This window comes from Tinamus guttatus, unplaced genomic scaffold (assembly GCF_059628265.1).
Source record: "Tinamus guttatus ecotype Peru unplaced genomic scaffold, ASM5962826v1 Tinamus_guttatus_pri_ptg000035l, whole genome shotgun sequence".
Taxonomy (NCBI): domain Eukaryota; kingdom Metazoa; phylum Chordata; class Aves; order Tinamiformes; family Tinamidae; genus Tinamus; species Tinamus guttatus.
The window spans coordinates 5,058,838-5,077,518 of record NW_028288569.1 but is presented as its reverse complement, the minus strand read 5'-3'; the positions used below and the strand labels follow the sequence as shown (position 1 = coordinate 5,077,518).

Genomic DNA, 18,681 nt, shown 5'->3' with positions numbered 1-18,681 from the left:
CAGAATTTGTTGCAAGTCTTAAATGTCATCTCATGGAGGTTTCCTCTCTGGTAGGAAAAACCACTGCAACCTTCAAGGCTTGGCCTGAAAATGTTACTCCTCTTAATGACCCAGATGGAAATGTTTGCTGAGCTGCAGATAAATGAGGAAGGGTGTCAGCGCCTCCTTAGCACACTCTTTTTGCTTGTTTTTTCAAGACCACTTCATATTTCAGGGAGGGAAGTGCTTCCCTGGGTCCCTCCGCGTGGCCTCAGGCCCCGCAGCATGGGAGGAGGCTGCGCCCTCCCTGAGCTGTGCAGAGCCCTGCGCTGTGGGAAGAGGGGAGAGCGGCAGCTCCCCCAGGACACCGAGAGAGCAGCCCATGTGGGTTGAGAGAAACATGTGAAAGAGTGCGGGCTAAATAGTCCTGGACCTTTTAGTTCCCAGTCCCTAAAATGAGGCACCTCTTTCCAAGGAAGCAATTGCAGGAAGCCTGCAAGCTTACTCAGAGATTTTGAGATGTGTCCTTAAAAATGCACGTTTTTCTGCCTTATGCTGCTCTTCAATCCTGATGTTGATGCTTTAATTCATTTTGAAAGTGGTTATTTCTCCATGTGTACTTCATCTTGGTGCTGATATAAAACACACTGAAGTACTGAAAAAGATGGCAGCCTGATAAAAGATAAAAGGCTCTTGGAGAATAGTCAGGTACCTGCTGGCCTTGCTGAAGAGCAGTAATCAAAGGTTACCAAAGGTTTGAGTTCTCTTCATTTGCTTGGGTTTCCTGGCATCTTTTTTGCTTGCTCTTGGACACCCGTGGGCAGTGCAATAAACTTCTTAAGCCTTGGCAGCGATGTGATTTTGCAGCAAATGTCTAAGTAAGCCTGCGGAAACAGTATGAGCTGGTTTGCATGCTGGTGTGGATGGATGCGGCCTCGTTGGCTCTAGCAAAGTCACCGGGACCACTTGACATGTAAGAGTGCGTATCTGTGCTCCATTTCAGCCTTCTCTTCAGAGAGAGACCTGACTGACAGGAACCTCGAATCTGGAGTTAGCTTTTAATGTCCAGTGGTGTTTCCTACCAGTGCGATAGTGGAGTGGGGCTGCCGCTTTATTTATAACCAGGAACGCAGCTCTGTGCTTCTTTTTCAAGGTGTAATCTTATGAATGAATGTTTGTAAGGGGAGGGAAACCATCCGTTCCAAAGCTGTATGATAGAAATAAAAACACTGTACTGAAGAAATAATGTCATTTTCTTCTCTTCTTTTCTGTTTCTTTAGATTTCTTCAAGTACATCCCATTCAGGTCCTTCTGATTTGACAAAGCAGTGTGGGACATCAGCATTATTTCAGCTGGCAGAGGTAATATTAAAATGCTAGTGACTAATTACCACAGGTGCAGAGAGGAGGAGAAGTTAATGCTGTTGATTGCCAAAGTCTGAAAGGCAGAACCATGCAGATAAAATGACATTGTGCTTTATGGAAGCATAAATTAACTGGGTTTGGGTGCCGTGGGTCAAGATTTCCCTAGCCTAGCCATTAACTTGGAGCCTCTAAGAGCCTATGCTGTAGCTGATAAGAAGTACCAGTCCCTGCTAGCAAATGGATTATCCAATTTCCATTTAAATTGGTTTAATTTCTTGTTTCAGGGTTTGGATTCTGGGGAGGTAAAATTTTTTGTTTGTTTTTTAAAAGAGGGACCAAATTAGTCTGTTATTGAGGTTAGGGCATTGCTATTGCAAAATATCTGTTGAAAGGCATTAGCCTCTTTGATTTATTTTTGTCCTTCATGCCTTTTATTTTACTGAAATGGGGAGTCAATAATTTATATAGAAACTCTGCTGTGGTAACTTGTGAGTGACAGCAGATGCTCCTTCTGGGATCAGTTAAAACCAGTGGCCCCTGATGGGTATGTTGTATTTCTTTTGTTTCTAAGCTATGTTTAAACTTGATTTGTTTGAGAGACTAGGGATCTCTGCCTCACGCTGCAAGAGTTTTAGAAACCCATTACCAATAAATAGGCCTATCATTAGGCCTATGTTATACTCATGCATATATTGCTGCAAAGGATTTTCATTTTTCAAGAAAAAGAGGGAGATGATTGAAAAATAAGCAACTGACCTAAAGAGAGCCTGATGATGCGATGAGAAAGCCCATGCAGAGCCCACAGCCTGCGGAGCGGGAGCGGGAGGCTCCAGGGAGAGTGGTGGAAAGCAAGCCTCCTTCCCCTGCTCCACTCCAGCCTGCCCTTTGGAAGACACCTGCTCTAAAAACAGAACAGCTCTGGGAATTCAGCTTGGGGGCTGAGAGGGAGAGTGCAGAGAAGGAAGGATGACCTTCCTGGAGAAGCTGCTGCCTTTTGGAGCAGCGTCAGCGTCGCTCACCTCATGAGCAGCCCGGCCCTTGCGGCAGCTCCGGAACGTGTTTCTCGGGCACCAGGAGGGCCTAGGCTTCCCTAACGGATTTCTCCAGGAGGAGATAACCATGGCAACCGCCGCTGCTTTGCGGTCGGTGCAGAATAGGTCTGTGGCATGAGAAGGAAAATTCCGAAGGTTTTTTTTACAGATGTTTGAATTGTTTTGCACATAGAAATCACAGAAAGTGATTGTTGAGATGCGATTGGCTCCACTCTCTTCGAGGTCATTTGGAAAATGGAGGAGAGAACTGTAGATAGGAGAATTTCTTAAGGAGTGGATTTGAGATTTAGGGGAATTTGGCCATGGCAATCCTGAGAGATACTGTGCCATTGCACCACACTTAAGAGTATTCTGAAAACCACTCTAGTGATGGGTTTCTGGGTTATGTAAAGGGCACTTACGGGATCATGGAAAGGCCACTGAGGTCAACGGGAGTATTGTTTTTTTATTCCTTAGTGGCAGAATCCACAGGCCTTATTCTAGCACTTAGCCACATAATCAAGCTTGATCTGCTTCAGTAGGACTGTAACATATTCTTGATTAATGTCCTGTGGCGTAGCTTACGACCCCAAATCAAGATTCCTGAGAAATTCCCTCCTGTAAATGCAGGTAAGTAATGCTAACAGCTGATGTGCTTGTTTCATGGTGGTTGTTTTTAAACTCCTTCTAGATGTGCCTTGCTTCAGAAGGGGTAAAAGTGAAAGATCCTGGGAAGATAAAAGTGGAAGCATCGGAAGATGTGGCGAGAGAAATTGCAGAGGAAATGGAAGCAGAAAAACTAGAGAAAACAACAATAAAGGACTCCTGTAAAGGAAAAGTGGAGCAATCAGAGATGGGGAAGATAGAAGACCGGGATGAGACAGAAGCTGAGGAACCAGAAACTGCAAAATGCAGTCATTTTACCAGTCTTGTGGTGGACAGCAGTCACTTTGAGAGAAGTGACAGCTCAAAGGATCACGTGTGCCGTTCTCCAGAGCTTTCGATGGCTGACATGAATATCCTTGGGCTAAGCAAGCCAGAAAAGATAAAGAAGAAAAAGAAAAAAAATAAGTTGGAGCGGCACTCAAATGAAAAATCCACCCCTAAGAAACCATGTAAAAAGAGGCAGTCCTCCGAGTCGGACATTGAAAGTGTAATGTATACAATTGAAGCTGTTGCAAAGGGGGACTGGGGTGCCGAGAGACTTGCTGAAGTTCCCCGCAAAAAGGCACGCCCGGCCTCGAGTGCGAAGGGGAGCCTGTTGGATACAAAATCACCAAAGAAAAAAGTGAAATCGAAAGAGAAGAAAGCATCGAAGGAGAAACCCATGGAGACCACCAAAGAATCCAAGCCTCCCGATTTCCTTAGTATTACAGCCAGCAAGGAAGTACCCTGCGAGGCTACTGATAACATTAAGGTGGAACCACTGACCCCGACCGAGGAGGTGGTGCCCCAGAGCTTACCAGGACAGGTCAAAACTGAGGACAGTGACTGTGTTAAAAAGATAGAAACCTGTGGCTCCAGGAAATCGGAGAGATCTTGCAAAGGTGCTCTTTATAAAACTCTGGTGTCAGAGGGCATGCTTACGTCTCTGCGTGCTAATGTGGACAGAGGTGGGTGGCTTTGACCGTGTTTATTTACGGCATAAACTGCAAAAGTCTTCCTGGCGTGGGCAGAAAAGAGAACATTGGTGTTTAAGGAGGAGTTTGAGAGTGCGTGGTGGGAACTGTGGTCTGATTCTGCGCCTGGGACGCGAGGGGCTTCTGCTCCGTGGTTCAGGGCAGATCTTCTAGGTCCTGCGGTCTGTATTCCCCTCTCCTCAGAGGCTGTTAACCTCTCTCTTTTTGTCTTTCATCACTTGACATTTAGCTTTCAGACCAAAGGCTTGGTTGGTTAGTTGGTCAACCTGCCAATACTTGTATTTTATGTAATGCTGAATGATTAGTGTGTCTCTATATGGGCGGTGCTTGGGGTCATGGTGTTTTAAGGGTAGTTCTCGGCCCTACCAGGGCCTGCTGTATTGTGCTTCCCTTTGCTGTGGCTGGTGCGAGAGAGCCTGTTTGCTCGGGGAGGATACATTTGAGAATTTTTTTACCAACATTTTTGGTAAGTTTCTGTGAGATATGTTGACAAACATGTTTTGGGTTAGTAAATCTACATGGGTAAGTACTAATCTAAAATGGGGAGCAGTCAGAATGGAAAGGAAAAAATACTGCGAATTGAGGGAAGTTGTTAGTGCAAATCTACTCATCCTTTCCCCCTCCTGTGTACCTCAAGAGAGCTCGTTTGGAGGTGATACATACATGGGGTGGGGGAAAAAGTCACCAACAGTATCATTGTCCGTTTGAAAAAATAAGATTGGTTTGACCCTCCTGTAAGAAGGTCGATCATCAGAGGTTGCATTACTTTGTGGGTATGTGAGTTCCTTGGGAGCCTGCTTTGCTGTGGCACACTTTTCCTAAAGAAGAGATATGATTTTTTCCCCCTATCTCAGGTAAAAGAAGCTCAGGAAAAGGCAACTCCTCAGATCATGAAGGATGCTGGAATGAAGAAAACTGGGCTTTTTCACAAAGCGGAACAAGCGGGAACAAAAAACTGAAAAGGCCTAAGCCAAAGGAAGAGTTTGTTTTGGGGTAAGTTGCAGCTAGCACTGTTCAAAATTTTGGCTTGGTCGGCCTCATAATTAAAGAGAATTCCTGGAAATTACAGGCCAAGTTTAGCTGAGTCATGATCCAGTTTCTTTTTAGCTATTCTACCAAAATAATTCCTTTGAGATCTTCCCTGCTGTAAGCAAATCAGAATGACATTATTTGCTCGCATGTAAAAGAATCACAATATTTACCTGCTCAAGGGTTGGTGAAGAGGGTTAATTACATTTCTCAGAGCACTTTGCAAACTGTATTTAAAGTTCCGTGTAGGTGTTTAATCATCTTAAACAGAATTACATTAGAAAAAAATGGAAATCCTTGTCCGCTTGAAAAGAGATTACTTACAGCAGAAAAGTAAACAATATTCTAACATCGCTAAATGATTAGGATAAATGCATAGATTTTTCCATTGTAGAGACAAGATAGTTAAATTGTTTGTATCCAGTGTAAAGATGCTAAATATATCAGAAGAATAATTAATGATTACAAATGCATTGAATTATGTGTAGCTACACATAATTACTTTGTAAAATATGATTTTTTTTTTATCAGCGTGCTAGCAGATTTATTTACCTTCAGGCATAGTTGTTAAATCCACTCAGTCATTCAAATTCTTGGAAACTTCCGGTTGTCTGAATTCTGAGGAAGAAATTCTTGGTGTATCTGAAATGTTGCTACAAGTCACTTTACACCAAATGTGCTAAGCTGCAGAAAACTTCCAAATGTTCTTTTTCTTGGAATAGTCAAGAAAAACTAATGGCATGCTTCTTTTATTTTTGATACATTGTAAGTATGTTTTGTATGTGTCTTGTGGCATTGTGTGCCATCAAATATGTAAATGACTTTTTCAGTATTTTTCAATATAAATTCAAAACTCTTATCATGAAAACTGCAAATGCATTTCTAACTAGAAAAAATGTAGCAAATTATTTATTCAAAGTTGCTGGGAAAATTATGTAAATAATTAATTCATTTGACAAATATTGTTCTACCATCAATGCCTGCCCGGATGGGGAAAATACATACTTGAGCGTTTTGCTTCCTGAATCAGTCACGTCATTAATGAACATTGTTCAGTGAACTTTGTAAAAGCAGAAGCAGGAATTTGTGGAGTGCAAGTGCTGGGGAAGGTGTCCATTATCCCCCTTCGCTGCACTGCCATGTCTTGCGTCGCACGGAGGAGCTGGGTTTATTCCTGCTCTCCGCTCCAAGCCTTTCCTGCTCGCTCCCCGGCCACCCCTCGTGCTCCCTTGTGCCATGGGAGGCTCCTCCTGTGCTCACTGCTGTTGCAGGCAGGTGTTTCACGGGCGTCCTGGGCACGTGTGGAGCACGTGGCTCCCTGTAGCAAACAGGATAAGAGATGAGCAGCAAAACCCGTTGCTCCCCTGCCATCGACGGCTCCCTGTACGACCTGCCCGCTCAACAGCCTCGCTGTGCAAATTGCCTCGTGTGGAAACACAGCTGCTCCCCGCGTTCCTGCCTAGCTGCCGAAATCCGCTCAGGAGCGGTGCTGGTGCGAGGGGTCATAGTCAGGCAGCCAGAAGGACGTGCCAGGGTTGACGTGTGTCGTTGTCCTCTTTCATGATCAAGAGCCCCAGCTCTGTGGAGCTGCCCGGTAGCAGGTAACGCTCTTCACGGTCCTTCACGCTGGGCTCAAGGGCAAACGACGCCACCTTTCCTGGAAGCAGGAGCAGCCATGTGTATTTTCCCTCTCCTCACAAATTTAAAATGTGAGAGGAGGCAGTACCGTGCCACCAAACAAATGTGTACTTTGGGGTTATGGATGGATTGTTTTTTTGTTTTTTGGTGTGTTTTTTTTAAGATATATGTGGGTTGAATCATTTGACATTTTTGTTCTGGTTTAAAATGCTATTTTCTTTGACTTTTGATAGCTTTTTGTATGAAATAATTTTATTTGTTCATTTAGCTGTTGTTGATTTCAGAAACAATGCTCCTCATAATTCAGCATCACTGATACTGTTGCTACTTTTGGGATATTAGTTTCCTTTTTTTTTCTCTTTGACTTTTGACCTTTTTGACTTTTTTTCACCTCCTGTCCCTCCCTTGTAGAATGGAAGAGTCTGCTGTATGTAGAGCAACGATAGCTAAATGGCACTAGCATGACATTGCTCTCTTTTATTTTAATGTATACAAATAATATAATGAATTTGTACTGAGTCACAAATGCAGAAACTGCAGTGTGCGCATTCTCATTCCAAAGGTGGAATAATACATATTTGTTTGGTGCTTACATTGTGTAGGTGGGTGTGTGTCTCCCTCTCCATCTCACTCTTGCTCAACACATATATATTTGTTTGTAGGTACGCTACAACTTCAGCTCTATCTTCAGTTCTGGAGAAAATTTGTAATTTGATTAATTTTTCCCCCCTTTTAGCTTAGCAAAGCTAGAAGAAGAATTTGAAAAGAAATTCAACAGCCTCCCTCAATACAGTCCTATAACTTTTGACCGGAAAAGTTCATCTGTTCCGAGGAAAAAGAGAAAGGTTGGAAGCGGCTCATCTGAACAACCAAAATCCAACAAAGGTAAAGTATGCCATAATACCTAAAGTATACAATAAATGTATGCGTACATTTATAAAGGATAACAAAACTATGCCAAGCTCGAAATCTATACTTTTTTATCTTATTTTTCTGTATGTGAGAAGTGTGGAGTCAAAGAAGACATTTTTCTAGCACTGAAGTTATTTGATTCTTACTGAGGTTATTTATGCTGAAGTTTTCAGTCTGTACTCTTGTTTCTTTCTGATTTTCATGCTAAGTAGAAGAGGTTAGAATTTTTACATGAGATGGTTTCCTCATAAGTAAATTTATCAAAAACAGGAACATTTGTGAGGTAAGTGAATTTGACAAGTTTTCCTAGAGGAAAAATTGGAAAAAACATGCAAATGATCAAAAAGTTACATCTTGAAATTTTTCAAGGCATGTCTTTGCTTTCAGATGTAGTTTTAGTCTCTAATATAAAACAGAAGATATCAGAGGTATCTGAATGAAATGTTGATTTTTTTTGTTCTCAGGTTTTTAAATACTCAACCTAAACTCAGGGAAAAATCCTCTGGATCATAAATATCATGAATGTGAACCTATTCAATGCCTAGCTCCATTAATGAGGTTTTTAGAAGGAAAACTCATTCACATTTTGCTGTTTTACATAGAACCAGCCCGAGGCAGAGCTGTAAATGAGAATGTGGTAGGGTCTATTGAGACTGTGACGCTAATATCGATGCATAAATACAGTACAGAAGCACAACAGAATGAAGGAGTGACTTAGCAGTAGCTCTGCAGTCTCTGCTCAAGACTTCTCATGATGTGAAATGGGTTTGTTTTTCTGCCAGGGCAGTAGAATTGCTGACTGGTTGGTTAGTTTTCAGATCTAGTATATGTGTTTAGCCAGGTGCCCCCAGATTAAATCCAAGCCTTCTGAATGCTTCACAGATAGTCACATTGCAGTGTGCGGGACTGAGCATCTGTTCCATTCTAGTGCATGCTAATTTTGGTATTGATTTTTGTGTTTATGTAATCAGATGTGTGGAACAGTCAGATTCTTGTCAAGTTGGACTTTTGTTAGTACCGAATCTTGATTTTACAGTCTTTTCACTTTTTATGGTATAAACTCAAGAGGCATTCTTTAATCAAAATGAGTGAATTATTTTACAGTGGTTTATTTAGCAGCATCTGTTGGGAGCAACATTTACTCATCTAACATGAAATTGCAATTGAAGATGTCACAGCAGCTTCCCGAGTTCCTAACTCCTCTAGTTCCTTCTCAAGTGTCTGTGTGTCTAAGAACACTGCAGGTCATTTTGTGAAGTGTTCAGTTGCTTGGGTATCACGTGGTCTAATACTACCTGAGGTCAGATAGCCTCGAGCCGAGTTCTGCTTTTGGCTGGGTTCGCAAGGAAGGGCTCGATTTTTGCCCTTGTTCTCATCACTTCTGAAAGGCTTTGGAGCGTTTCCAGCCGTGCCTCAGAAGCGTAGCTGCAGGCACGCTGCACCCCTGATATAAGCAGGTTTGGCACAGCCCGGTAGAGGAGGCCGCAGAGCGTTCGCCTCTAGCTGTCAGAAGGGCCCTTTAAACTAAGGCCACTGACTTTGCGCGGGAGCAGATGGGGAAGAGTCACATGAACTTTTCCACCAACTGAGCTGTAGGTTGCAATAAGCAGCCCCAGGGCAGGAATATCTGATAGTGACACTGAGGTTTCTGCAGCGAACATCTAACCACAGGCCTGCACTGCGTCCAGCCTGAGACAGTGATATCTGTTCCTCGTTTCGCTAGCTGCTGAATTCAGTGAAGCTAGCGAGGCAAGCTGTCAGCTCGCTTCAGTCATCCCCGCTCCCCGGGGGGCCAGCTTCAGCTCTCCAGGGATAAACGAAAGGCGTTCCGACAAAGCATTTTTCTTTTAGAAAAAAATGATTTCTAAAAATACAAACATTCCATGGCAGTAGGTTGATTTTTGATTTGTTTTACACCGCATTTGTTAAGATACCCAAAATTAGTATGCGAATTGTGGAACTGAAGTTACCTCAGCCAACCCGAGCTAAGCACACTTGCTAGCTTAATAGGGAAGCTCTTCCAGCCAAGCCAAACACTCATTAGGCTGGATTTCTAAATTAATTTGTGGGGTTCTGACAGGTTATTCCATGTAGACGTGCTGTTGGCTTGGCCTGTGACGTGACCAAAGACGCCTAGGGGGTACCAGCCTCAAAAGGTGCTGCGCATGCGTGTGCAGACTGGATTTCTGTGAGTGCTGCATGGAAATGAAACATGGCAAGCAGGCATATTGTGAAGAATTAGAGCAGTTGGTTTGGGATGGTTCCAAGTTTTTTGGATTGTCAGGTTTTTTTGCTTGTTTGTTTTGTTTTTAACATCATTAGAGTTGAGCAAAAAGCCGAAGCGACGTTATTTTCCTTGCAGCGCGCGATGAGCATGAAGGGGCAATGTAGTCTCATGGGTATGGCTCAGAGCTGGGCTCTGGGAGAGCTCCAGGTCAGCGTGACGTGCTGTGCCTTGCGCTGTTGTGCGCAGCTCCCTGTGCCACTTGGCTCTTTCCTGGGCCATTCCATGTGTTTGTTCATGAGAAGAGGGGCTGTGATGCTGAGGCACCCGACACAGAAGGGGACTTCTGTAGCTGGGGCTTCTAGATGCACTGATTTTCCAATCAGTAATGATCATAAGACCTGCTAAACACCATTTGAAATGAAGCCCTGTTTTTCTTGAACAAACGTGCAGGGTCATAAACTTCCCGTGCATGTCAGTCCTCAGGTGATTGCCAGCTTTCTGCACTCTTCAGATAAGTGCATTGTCCTTAGAGTTTGGAAAACTGGTTCTAGTGCCACACGCTAATGCTTCCCCGAGATGCTAGGTGAATAAAAATAGAAAAATGTTTTGAAGGTGTGGGTTTTTTTGATTTTTTGGGTTTTTTTTTGGTAACTATGTTTTTACAAAAAAAAAACTTATCTCGCTTGTCATGTATTATTTTGTTAGGGTATGAAGGGTGCCAGATACTTTTCTGTCAAATTTCATTAAGCTATAGCTACCAGAGGCTACGTAAAAAGATGGCCCGATGTTCTAACTAATCCAAGCAGACAAGCTTATCAGGGTATTTTCCAACTCCTCAGTTGTAAAATCACTGGATTTGTGTTCACTGCATCTTTGCTCTATTGGTCTTGTCATGCTCAGACCCCTGTGCTGTCAATTCTTTTAACATAAAAACACCTGAAGAACCCTGTAGCATGAAAGCTGAGCTTCTGTGTAGGGGATATTTGAACTTTTTCAAGTGAGAGAGAAGTATTTTTTTTTTTCCCAAAAAGTATTCCAGTTTGCCCTAGTTCTGCTCCCAGTGGCATCAGTGGGATTTTTTCTTCGGTGGGATCAAAACTGGACGAGCCTGTAGCAGTCTCCCCCACGAGCATTTTTCACAGAGTCCCTGCGTATCGCATAATAACACAGCAAAACGGCTGAAAAACACGGCCCTCCTGGGTCTATGCGGACGGCCTGCGCCAGCATTTGCTGGAGCTGCGACTGGCTTTTACATTTTTCCCTTCTTTCCGATGGCGCCTTTGCCAAAATATCCCACCACGCAGAAGTCGGCAGCCTGCAGTGAGTCACCGATTTGCTCAGATGCAGGGGAGAGCGGCGGGCACGTCGTTATTTCTGTTTCGTGCTGCCAAGGCCTGCGCAGGCCGGCTGGGCCGGGCCGCTGCCCTCGTGAGGGGAGCGAAGGGCGCCGGGCGCTGCCTGCCCTCCTCTCTGTGGCCACCAGGAGTAGGAGCAGAGCATGGCCTTAAAGCTGAAGCTTTTTTGTGACAGTGGGTTTTTTTGAGCAGTAAGCCTGTCTAGGGATCACATGCCGTAACGTTTCAAAGCTCGTGACCTAAAAATGCTGCATCTTCCTCCGGAGAGACTGCGGAATGCGCAGACAAACGCTTGGCAAACCCCGGCTCTGCCGGGAGCCGCCGCAGCAGCCCGGCCGTGGATTTTGGGGCAGGAGGCTACTCTGCCGCCGCAGGGGGCTGAACTCTGGGTAGGGGATACGCGAGCTTCCCCGCTCCATCCAGAGGGACTATGTCAGCCCTTGTAAAATCAGCACTGCGGCTTTCCGGGGGCCGCATGGGGGTTTTGTTGTGGTGCTGGAATGCAGTCTGGCCTGGCCTTTGAAAAATAGCTTTGAGGGGGAGAGGGAACATTTTCCCCAGATGCAGTTATGATGCAGACCCTGATCATCTTCTTGCCTGCTGCTTCCCTGAGCTGCTGCCTTGAAGCAGACTCAGTATTACAGGAGGAGGTTCCTGCTGCCATCGGTCGTGTTTCTTGCCTGCGTGGTATACATCCATCCTTGCCCTTGGGTCCTGCCCGCGTGCAGGGCTGGTCAGTGATGGAAGAGTGGTGTAGACTTACCCGCATCTTGGGTTCCCACCTTGTTACGGTCACGCCTCAGCAGCCAGGATGTTTGTCTGGGCCCTTTTGAGGATAAGCGGGTGGTCAGTATTTGGACAGGACTTTCGGTGGGCAGAATCCACTTCCAAGACAGGGAAGTGTCTTCCCTTCCTTCTTGTTAGGCTACAAGGCATCACAGCATCTGCAGCACATCTCATTTCTGGTGAAGTCCTGAAGTCCTGTTTGCTGATGTATTTTTGGAAAGAAGCATTTCAAGTGCAGTCTGCTTCTGAAAAGCAGCTCCATAAGAATAGCTTTACAGTGTAGAGATCACGCACCTTCTATTTCTTTGGTCTGTTAAGTCTTTACTGCTTTTGTATTGCCATTTACTCCACTAAGAGGTCAAAAGATTGCCAGTGCTACAGGCCTGTTTTGTGATCTGCTGACATTTGAGATGTCTTCTGGCAACTACTGGTAAAGACTGGTAAATCCCAAAGTAGGGATGATACCATAAATACAACATCACCTGCCCCTCATTTAGTCCAAATAAGTGTATATTAGTATAAGTATATAAATAAGTGTATACTAGTATAAATAAGAAACCCCTTTCACCTCTGCACTTAGTATAAATTTATTTCTGGACACCAAGCAGGGCAAACCTAACTTTCATCTCCAAAAAGGAGTGTGTCTTTAGAGCTTAAAAAACAAAGAAACAAACAAGACCCCTGTTTTCTGGTAGGTTAATATTTCCGACAGTCAGCATTCTCCAAAATGCCTTGGGTGGCCTTAAGCACGGGGAGCTGATGGGTTCAAGTACAGCTGACTGCAGTCACAGGAGGGCCTCCAGGGGCTGTTGTGGGGGGTTAGGTCAGGTTTTGTACTTCGTGAAATGGCATGCTGTGCTAATGGAAGGGGAGGCTATGTATGCTACGTACTGACTGTTGTGTGCTTCTAAAGACTGCTAATTGAAAGTTTGTATTATTAATATTGTCTGTAGGTTCATTCCAGTCTCAGCAAAAGAACTTATTCCACAAAATTGTCAGCAAATATAAGCACAAAAAGGAGAAGCTTAATGTTCCGGACACAGGTACTGGTGCATTACTCAGTTAAGGTTTTGGGCCACCTTCCCTCTGAATTCAGTCTTGGGTAATGCTTCTGGATGGAGGCTGCTCAGCTCTCTAGACTTTGGTGCTTTGGTCCCTTACTTTCCTGTCTGCTTTGGTTTCATCAGCTCCTGGGTCTGACTGATCATATTATTTTATTACAATATGATGCTGCTTTGATGTTAATTGATACCTCCTTTAATTACACTCCAAACTCCTGGCAGCAGAGCTGAGGACACAAGGGAAGTTCTGGAATTAGCCCTGAGCCCTTTTTATCTTCTTTTAGCTCCTAGCCCTGGAGTCTTTTTGCTGCTGCTGTCTCTGTCCTTTCTATATCAGAGGCCACATTATTTATTCCCATGCCAAGACACAGAGTATAGAATCATTAAGGTTGGAAGGGACCTTTAGAGATCTTCTAGTCCAACCTCACTGCACACACAGGGTCACCTAGAGCACGTGGCACAGGATCGCGTGGATAAATATCCTCGTTCGGGTGGCCTCTCTGCCGGAGAAGCCCCTTCTATAGGCTGAAACTCTGTCTGAAACTCCAGAGTCTGCAGACAGACAGACTGAACTACAGTCTTTCTGTACTACAACTCGGAGAGTCCTGCTGTCCCTACACCAACCCAAACCTCCGTTTTCCACAAACAGAGGCAGTTGTAGGAATCCTCCCTAGCTCTGTCTGCTTGCAGCAGATTGGAGAGAGCTTCTGCAGTGCTTAAGTGCCCTCCACCCTGCTGCCAGCAGCCCTACAAAGCCGTCTTGATCAAGTATTCTAGGCCTTTATTCTCACACGCCACCTCCCTGGGCAGTTTTCCAGGGTTCAATATGTGCAGGGCCATAGCTCAGCCTCTAGCCCAGAGCCTTTTCCGTTACAGTCTTACCTGCTGGCCATCATGCCCAAATCAGGCCCATGCTGGGATTTTTGCCCTTGCACAGCAGAGGATGACTCCCACGTCATCCCTGTGGTGTAGAGGAGACTTTGTTCCTTTTCTTTTTTTCCCATCGATGTCAGTATCTTTCTAAGATGATAAAATGACAGTCCCTTTCTCCAATACCCCCAGCTATCTTTCTGCTTAATCCCTCTGCCTAAGGCTTGGCCATGTCACCCCTTCTCCTTTTCCCTCTGATGCTGTTTTTGTATCTTCTGTGGTCTACTTGCACTGCTATCATGGAGGCTCTGCCAGCTCTGCTGCATCCAGTATAACTCAGTACAAACGGTCTCAAAGGACTGACGCTGTTTCCTTGCATTCGTACAACAAATGGTGGGAGTTGCTCATGAAGTAACTGTCTGGATTCCAAGCTGAGTGTGGAAAAGGCATTGTGCATTAACATGGGTCCTGTTGCATGCCACTCAAATTATTGTGCCTGAATTATTAAAAATCAGTAGAGAGAAATTATTAAAAAAAAATGTTAAAATTCTCATATGGGAAGTGAAACAGCATTTAATACATGGTTGAGTAAAAAATTAAATATCCTAACGTGTTGCAGCAATGAAGCTGAACAAAATGTAGAGAACTCTGGTAAAAAGAAATCATCCTCTTTTGATATAAAGTGTGCCGTGTGATCAAGGATTCAAGCCTGGCAAGTGCTGAGCACCCTGACCTCATTCCAGCACAACAGAGGCATGTCCCTACTCACTAAGCACGTGAGTTATGTCACTATATCTAAACATGAAGGAAATGCCTGTGCATTTTGCTGGAGTAGGGCCAGTTTGCTACCTGCCAAACCTGAAGCAAACCCCAGAGAAACCCGCGCTTACCAGTCTTACAAAGCCCACTTAGAAATCTTCAAAGGGGAGGCAGTGAGTCTGTACACTGGTGGAGAACCACAATTTCTGATGCTTCTAAACCCATCCTGGGACTGAAATAGGTAAAGAGCCAGGGTGCTGTCTGACCTAATGTACCACATGGTGATGGTGGAAGTGGGGCCTTTGGCGGCAAGGGCCGTGTGGGTACGACCTTGGCTGCCTCCCCTTCCAGGGGTGCTGCGGCTTCATGGTAAAGGCAGAGCCAGGCAGAGAGACCCTCCAGGGACATTCCGCATCCCGTGTGTGCCATAGCACTTGGGCTGGGAATTCTGGCATCTGCACTTTAGGACAAACATGGAAGCTTTTACTGATTCAAATCCTAAAGGGGAAACGTCTGCCCCTTTCTGTGCTTGCCCTGTTCTTGTGGTGAGTCACAGATCTGTCTGTGCAGTTTTGTATTTTAAGCAATTAATTTAGCTGCAGGAGGGAGGGAGTTGGATATTCCGGTGGCTGAGCAGAAGATGCTTGGGGGGCTGTGAGCAGGGTCATGCTTGGTTCATGTTTTGTCAGCTGGGGAAGTGTATGTTTGTGTGTGCGTTTTGAGTAAAAACTTCTGCCCTGAAGACAGGTTGGTGCAGGAAAGGCAAATTGTGCCATGGCTGGATCATGTTCTCTACAGCCCTCTCTGTGCTGAGTATCTGAATGAATCTGGGATTTTTGCTCCTGCATCACACGCAGCATCACCAGCACCAGTTACGGGATCGTGAGTTTGCAAATACTTACAGAAATATATCCCAGCCAGATGATGATGGACGTGCCACAAGCGCGGCTCCCGCAGCAGAGAGCCTGTGGCACCAGCACCGAAAGCAGAGACACGTCACCTCCTTAGGCGGTGCTGAGCTAAGCGTGGCGGAGCCCATCAGCGCCGGCGTTTTTGCCTGCAGAGTTTCACCAGTCCCGCTAGGAAAGCCCTGTTGTGCTGGGGGCGCGGAGCCCAGAGGGAGATGGGGCTCCGTCCCCAGCGTGCCCGTGTCAGCACCAGGGCCAAGGCTGCACATGCTCCACAGGTGGTGCCCGCAAGGACACGGATGCATTCAGGGCTGTGATCCTCTGCCCACCTGGTTTCAGCATCTGCTTTCCTATCTATCAGTGTCGCTTGGTTTGTTGGTGCTCCCCATTTTCGCTCCAGCTCGAGGTGCTCTCTGACGAACTGGGATTTCCCCAGATGTTTGAAGCTTTGCTTTTCTGCCTTGTTAGGCTTCTTAACTTCATGAAACCTTTTTAACCCCAAGAAAAACCATGAGACCATTGCAGGCCACCTCTCCTTCTTGAGGCCCAGGGCTAGACATGGGCAGAGCTTGCTCTTCAGTAGACACGGTTCAACACCTGCAGCCTTCTAGTAACCAATAGGCCTTCCCAAAGACAGAGTTGTAAATGCCTTGTGTCTTGCTGAGGTTCCAGGAAGCGCATCCCCTTCCACAGTGCGTAGGGTGGTGTCACGGATTTCATTTCTCGTGTTCGCAAAGGCAGGGGAAGGCTGCTTAGTCCCGAGCGAGGCCGGCAGCTGCAGCGGGAGCGCGGCTCTGGCCCTGGCGCCCTGCGGAGAGCCGGGAATGCAGCATCGCCCTGGCTCCCGGCGTCGTAAGAGGAGCAGGTCAGAGTGCCCGTTCCCAGTAATATGAACCCAGCTTTAGGGTGCTGATCTTCACCATTTAGTGCAGACAAACCTGGCACATAAAACAGTGAAGATAACTTGGGATTTATTGCTTCTGCCATTTAAAAATCTGCTTTTCTCTCTATATTTTGGGACTGAAAGGGAAAGATTTTCACGAGGAAGGAAGGAAGGACCTTGTTATTTCAAGGCTTTTATGATTAATGTTATAAAAATGGTGATCAACGTGTCTCTAGCAAAGAGAGAGCTTCCTAGTGCTTTTCTTCCCTCCAGCTTGCTTGGCTCTTTCTCCCTTAGTTGTATGCACTGTACACTGCAGCCTGAAAATCAGGGTTAGCGATCAAGTCCTATCTCCAGCTGCAGGCTTTAAACAAATGCTCGTAATTGATAGAAATGAGAAATAGCAGAGCAGTGAGTCAGGTTTTTTAAATCCTCCTTTTTTTCTCTTTTCATTGATTTTTTTTTAATCAGTTCAAAACTTCTCTTGTGGAAAGATAAGTACATAAGTGTTTACAGGCCTGAGAATCTCATTTCATTTCCAGACAGCAGTCTGAAAACTAGCTGAGCTCTGTAGAGCTCTTCCCCACAGGGTGGTGTGGAAACAGAAGGGATGTGAAATGGATTAAAATATATAGAGAGGTGCAGATACATCATTAAAGAACAATCCAGGGAAGAAAGTTTTCTCATCCTGACTTCCCCTAGGACTGCTAGAATAACGAGGAGATGTGGGACTGAGGAAGACCAAACCCTTCTAAGGAAAGCGCCTCTGCCTCTGAGCACCCCGCAGACCCTGGGTGCCCTCCCCGTCTCTCCCTCCATCCTCCTTCAGGGCTGCGTGTGCAATGGGGAGATGAGAAGGAGCTTTCTCTGGAGCTAAAGCAGAGAACAAACTCTCTCAGGTCTCATTACAGGGCTCGAGAAACCTTAAAATAAGGAGAGGACTTTCACGAGTGTATCCTGAGTTTGTCAGCCACCCACTACTGTCTCTTAGTTGAACACCTAAATATGGTGTTCAACCATATCTGTTGCAACCTAATTTGTTGCAAAGACATTACCATATTTCCTTCCCTTTTCTTTTTTTTATAATTATCGCCTCTATTTTACCCTTTGTGTTTCTTTTAGCTTTGTTTATAGTTTCTTGGGCTTTTAAGCATCTATAGTGTGAGAAAGAGAAGATCAGTTACAAAAGGACCTCTCTGGTGTCCTTAGTATATTGACTGATCAAGTTAATTTCCAGTGATCTGCCATAGCTTGTAATATATGACACATTTTATTAAAAGTCCACTAAATCAGATTTTGCTGTCACATGTTGTATGTTGTTGGAAATTTGAATGGCCATGCTTCAATACTTTCATTACATCTTTTTTTTTTTTTTTTTTAAAAAGAATTATATTACTAAGGTTAAAGTCATTATAAATTCAATCAAACTAGAATTAAACAGCACTGTCAAAGTAGAATCTAATTGGAGCAAATCTCCAAACCAGAATGAGCAAATACTGTTGAATTAGAACCAAACCATTACATTAATACATAGTCAGTGCTTATAAATCCTCAAACAGGAAATCTAGAAGAGAAAGCTGCTTGTTTAATTTTGCATTCCCATTAAGACTTTTCTCTCAGTCAGTGCAGTAGGCTTATCTGAACATCTCACTCTTAGCCAAATTGCCAAGTTGTTTGAAAGCCACATTTACAGTCACTGGCACTTCTCCTTAATTGGACTGTTACCAGGCAGTTTTTTCTTGTGATCCTCTGTACAAAAATAAGCTTTACAGCATAGCTGTGCTCTGCAAAGGTTAGCATCTTTGGCTAAAGTGTGAGATAAGCTAATTAAAGCTGTATGCTTTTTTCAAAATTAACCATGCACAAGTCCAAAAACGTTTTTATGAGAGAGAAAATAGGAAGATAAATTAAGAGCATAGATGAATTAAATTTTGAAGCATTTCCAAGTGGCTTTACACATACGTACTAGATCTAATCATATACTTATGCTGTAAATCTTTAAAAGAAAAACAAGATTCCCCTCCCACTTAAAACAAAAGAGCAGGGGGCAAAAGTTAACAGGATAAAAACTGGAGCTTTTCTCCCGGTCTTCATGCTTGCATAGTTTCAGGTAAGGAAGCCAGCAGAAGATAGAGTTTATATGAGCCGTATCTTTGAACAGGAAGTTTGTTAAATCTACAAACAAGCAGTAAATATGTTCTAAAAATAAATATATGTATATTACGCAAAGATATAATAA

General features: G+C 44.5%; 1 protein-coding gene across 1 annotated transcript in view; it reads left to right on the top strand.

Moving 5' to 3' along the window:
* Positions 1-18,681, top strand: part of BBX (BBX high mobility group box domain containing) — a 117,910-nt gene that overhangs the window by 92,152 nt on the left and 7,077 nt on the right. The window contains 4 exon segments of the mRNA XM_010226704.2: positions 1,260-1,340; positions 3,066-3,987; positions 4,869-5,007; positions 7,418-7,566. Of these exon segments, the coding sequence (XP_010225006.2) occupies positions 1,260-1,340; positions 3,066-3,987; positions 4,869-5,007; positions 7,418-7,566 (1,291 nt within the window).